Below are 3,918 nucleotides of genomic sequence, written 5' to 3'. Positions count from 1 at the left end.
GTCCGGCGCACCGAGCCCGAGCAGCGCCGGCGCTCAGCCTGCGGGAGCTCGGACCCGCCGGGGCAGCTCCAGTCCCGGACCCGGCAGCTCTGAGCGCGGCCGGCCCCGGCCATTGCGGGACCCTATTTATCCCGACACCTCCCCTGACGTGGGCTTCCGACGCTCCCTTGGCAGCGGCGGGCGCGGCGCGGGCTCCCCCTCGGCCGCCCCCTCCCCCCTCAGCCCTCGCTTCGCCGGAGCGGTGACATCATCTCCTCCGGGCCGCAGCCCAGGGCTGGAATCCTGCATTTCCCCAAAGTCCCTTCCTTTTTAGTCTGGCCAGTCCTTTTCCTTCGCACCAAGAGAAAGAGTCTCTGGCAGTCGTTTGGATACCGGATCCAAGAAGGTGCAGGAGAGGATTTCGGGAGAGGGAAAGACGCGCGATCTGTGCCCAAGCTGAACTTTGCGCCCTGTGCCTTAGAGGTTCCCCGAGTATGGATAGAGTTGGAGTGAAAGGAAAACTTCGGCCGCCCTTGAATTCGGAAAAACGCCTGCTTTCTCCAGTAGGGGGCGTGAGAAGCGCCGAGCGGCGAGACCACGACGTGGGACCTAGGAGTCCTTGGAACAGGATGGACACCTTATAGAAACAGACCGCCCCCCAGTTCCATGGAGTTGGGCTTTGTTATTGTTGTGTCTAGAAGACACATCTGGGGCTCAAGTTTTCTTTTTTTAATCCAGAATGGCATTTGGTCTGTACCTGCTCCAGGAACAGGGCTGCCTGAGGTGTATTACTAGCATCTTCTAGTTCAGAAGTTTGTTTTCCATCTGCGGACGTTTCCCCTTCCTTCTTCTCACTCCCCAGTCCTCTCTCCAACGTGAAAGAAACCCAGGAGAAGGTGAAGAGTACAAGACATGACAATCTGAAAAGTTTTTTTCCCCTTCATGCCCAAAGTGATTTTCAACCCAGCAGCAGCCTAAATTCTTGATTTTTGATGTGCTTGGAAAGTATTTGAATTGAGTGAGAGACTGTGTACTATGGAAAGCAAGTTTGTATATTTTGTTTTCTCTTTATTTTATTAGAAAGAGGCAATAAACCCAAATGCTGGCTCAGGTCTCCATAGAAAACAGAGGCTTTATCCTTGCAAGTATATTAATCTCCACACAGTAAGATTTCTGGTATGTGATACTTTTGTGGGGCATTAGAATATGAAAATGTGGTTTCTGAATGTTAATCTTTAAAAACATAGTCTAATTATAAACCTGAACAGACAGCAGGTAATTGCCTTTTGTTTTTGTCTGTTTGTTTCAAAAGCTTAGTTTGGTCACAGCTTGGCCATCGTCACTTTGTGACCTACAATGATAGTTTAGTTTGATTCTAATCAGGGTTAAGCAATAAGAGGAACAGAAACTACAGCTGACATTTTATTGAGCATTCACAATGGGCTAGGTATGGGGCTAAGCACTTTAAATGCACCATCTTATTTTTTTTTTAGGGCACATGAAGTAAACATGGCAAGTTGAGAGGACAAATGACATACATATTATTTCAAGATTCATCCAAGGAGCCAGGTTCTATTTAGGGGAAGCCCAGAGCATCCAAACACAGTGTCACCAGCCCGAGAGGTAGGCTAGTTTCAGCTGGGCCAGGACCCAAGCTCCCAAGACGCCAGACTGGGCCAGTGAAATAACAAGCACAGGGGATAACTCAGATGACATCTTAAGCCATTCCCAGTGGAAGAATCCAATGAGTCGAAACCCCCTGGCTTAGTGAAAAATATTTGCAGCCCAGATTCCTACAAGGGAAGAAAATACAGTTTTGAGAAACAGCTGAACTCCTGACCCTTTTGCTGCATGTTGGTTGCGGAGGCAAACTTGGAGAGGCTCTCCCTTGCCCGGCCAGTTGGAGCCTGATGCCTCTGTTTAACTGCAAGTCCCAAGTCCCAAGGCTGCAGGCATTTATTTCCCTGATGTTCTCCATGACCTGTCTTTTAAGAAAGGCTGAAGGGAAGGTAAGAGGCCTTCGCTATAGAGCTCTTTGGCCTCCCCAGGGGTTCCACTGGCAGCTGGTCCTTGGGGTGGGGCAGCAGCGAAGGATTCATTGGGAGATTGCATCACTGGCCTCCCTCTTCAGGCCCTGCCTTAGCACTTACTCCATGACCCTGTACTTGACGGTGATTTGCCAATAGCTCACGTAACTGAGGAAGCTCTCCTGGTCAGTGGCTTCTCTCTGGTGGTTCCTTTTCAGCCTTCTGGTGGTTCCTTTCAGGCTTCTCTGCTAGGGCTCACCACACATCCCTGTCCCCAGGTTTTCACTGCTGACACTGAGGTCAGGTCAGTGCAGTCCTGTGCAGTCTGGGAAGTTTAGTAGCCTCTCTGGCCTCCTCGTACTAGATGCCAGTGGAGGCTCAGCCCCCACCCCATTATGACAATCAAAAATGTCTCCAGATATTGCCAATGGGCCTCCCCCCCACTTCTCTACTCTTGGCTTTGATTGCCACTTAGATGCCAATAGCTTCGAAACCAGACCTCTAGCCCTGCTGGTTTCTGGAAGTGCTTATGCAACAGTCCCTGGGGTATTTCTGTGGGACAGGCAACCTCACAGTCAGCTGATCCTAAACTGATTTGTCTTCCTTCCTCATTCAGGACTGAACTCCCAGTGGCCCCAACCAGAAAGCTCTTCCTCCTCCTCTGAAGCTCCCATCTCTGTTCACCCTCTCCCTGCCACCACTCTGGTTCAGATGTGGGTATCTCTCATCTGGGTTATAACAGCCTCTCCCACCTCCTCCTCCCCGCCCATCCTCCACACTCCAGCCTGCCCGAGCTTCCTACCGCTTACACCTGATGTACTTCTCCCTGGCTTTCCAGGTCCTGAGGGATCTGACTTCAAATCACTCTCCTTAAATGCCAGCCCTCCACCCATTTTCTCTTGTCCCCTTGTCCTTCTCCCAGGAATGTTCTCTCCCACTTTACCTGGCTCACTTCCTCATCCTTGAAACAGATCAACTGAAAAGATGCCATATACTTGGAAAGCAAGGGTTTTTATTTTTTTTAATGTTGCTTTTTTTCTTGATTCCATATGGTATATCCTGATATTACAAAACAGGTGTACCTGAGTGGCCCAGTGGTTAAGTGTCCCAACTCTTGGTCTCAGCTCAGGTCTTGATGTCAGAATTGTGTTAACTCTCAGAAAAGCTCCCTGTTGGGCTCTGCTGGGTGTGGAGTCTACCTAAAAAATAAAAAAATAAAAAAACAAACCATAAACCATAAGCCCAATTAACCTTGTTCTTGATGCTAAACTCCCAGACTCCCACACCTCTAGGGTTGTGGTGTAGTCAGGTGGTCTGCGTGAGTAGCAGTCTCACTGCAAGTGAAGCCTGAAGGCAATGTCCCTGAGTCCTGTGCCCAAGGGCAAAGGCTTATTCCCTAACCCCGGGGCTCTAAACTAAGAGTGGTGACTTGGAAATGGCCATGATGAATGAGTGATGTAATTTCTTCAGGAAGGGACCCTTCTATATCTAATTTGGAGGAAAAAGGTGCCAATTTTGACCAAGGGGTAGGTGTGTGGGGCACAACAAGTGCAGCGGCACTGCCTTTGCGAGCTTGAACTTGAACTTATCTCCCAGTTTGTAGTTATCTGCGGCACCCTTCGGGTAGTGGAGAAAACGAATTCCTTCTCCCCACCCGGCACCCCTTTAAACGCGGATGCCCTTCAGGGTGCTAGTGGCACCGCTGCCACTGCATTTCCTGTTGGCAGCAGAGAGCAAAGCGAAAACAGAAGCCGCAGCGGGCAGCGGCCCAGTCAGAAATAGCTCCCGCGATTCTCCGGAGCCTTCCGGGGCCGCGGTTCCGGCTCCCGCACCGCGCGCTCGCGACCTGATCGCAGCCGTTGCGGAGGCCGCGCGGAGAGCGCACGGCGCACGGGCCGCACGCGGCGGACGG

The 3,918-nt window shown here is 51.0% G+C and overlaps 1 protein-coding gene across 1 annotated transcript in view; it reads left to right on the top strand.

Annotated features, from left to right (window-relative positions):
• Positions 1–3,681: 3,681 nt before the first annotated feature.
• Positions 3,682–3,918, top strand: part of EPDR1 (ependymin related 1) — a 28,332-nt gene continuing 28,095 nt past the window's right edge. The window contains exon 1 of the mRNA XM_029918666.1: positions 3,682–3,900. Coding sequence (XP_029774526.1) covers positions 3,682–3,900 — 219 coding nt within the window. The remainder of the gene's footprint in view (positions 3,901–3,918) is intronic.

The sequence above is a fragment of the Suricata suricatta genome, chromosome 2 (assembly GCF_006229205.1).
Source record: "Suricata suricatta isolate VVHF042 chromosome 2, meerkat_22Aug2017_6uvM2_HiC, whole genome shotgun sequence".
In the NCBI taxonomy this organism is placed as follows: Eukaryota; Metazoa; Chordata; class Mammalia; order Carnivora; family Herpestidae; genus Suricata; species Suricata suricatta.
The sequence above is the reverse complement of the archived record's forward strand: the minus strand, read 5'-3'. Positions and strand labels throughout refer to the sequence as shown.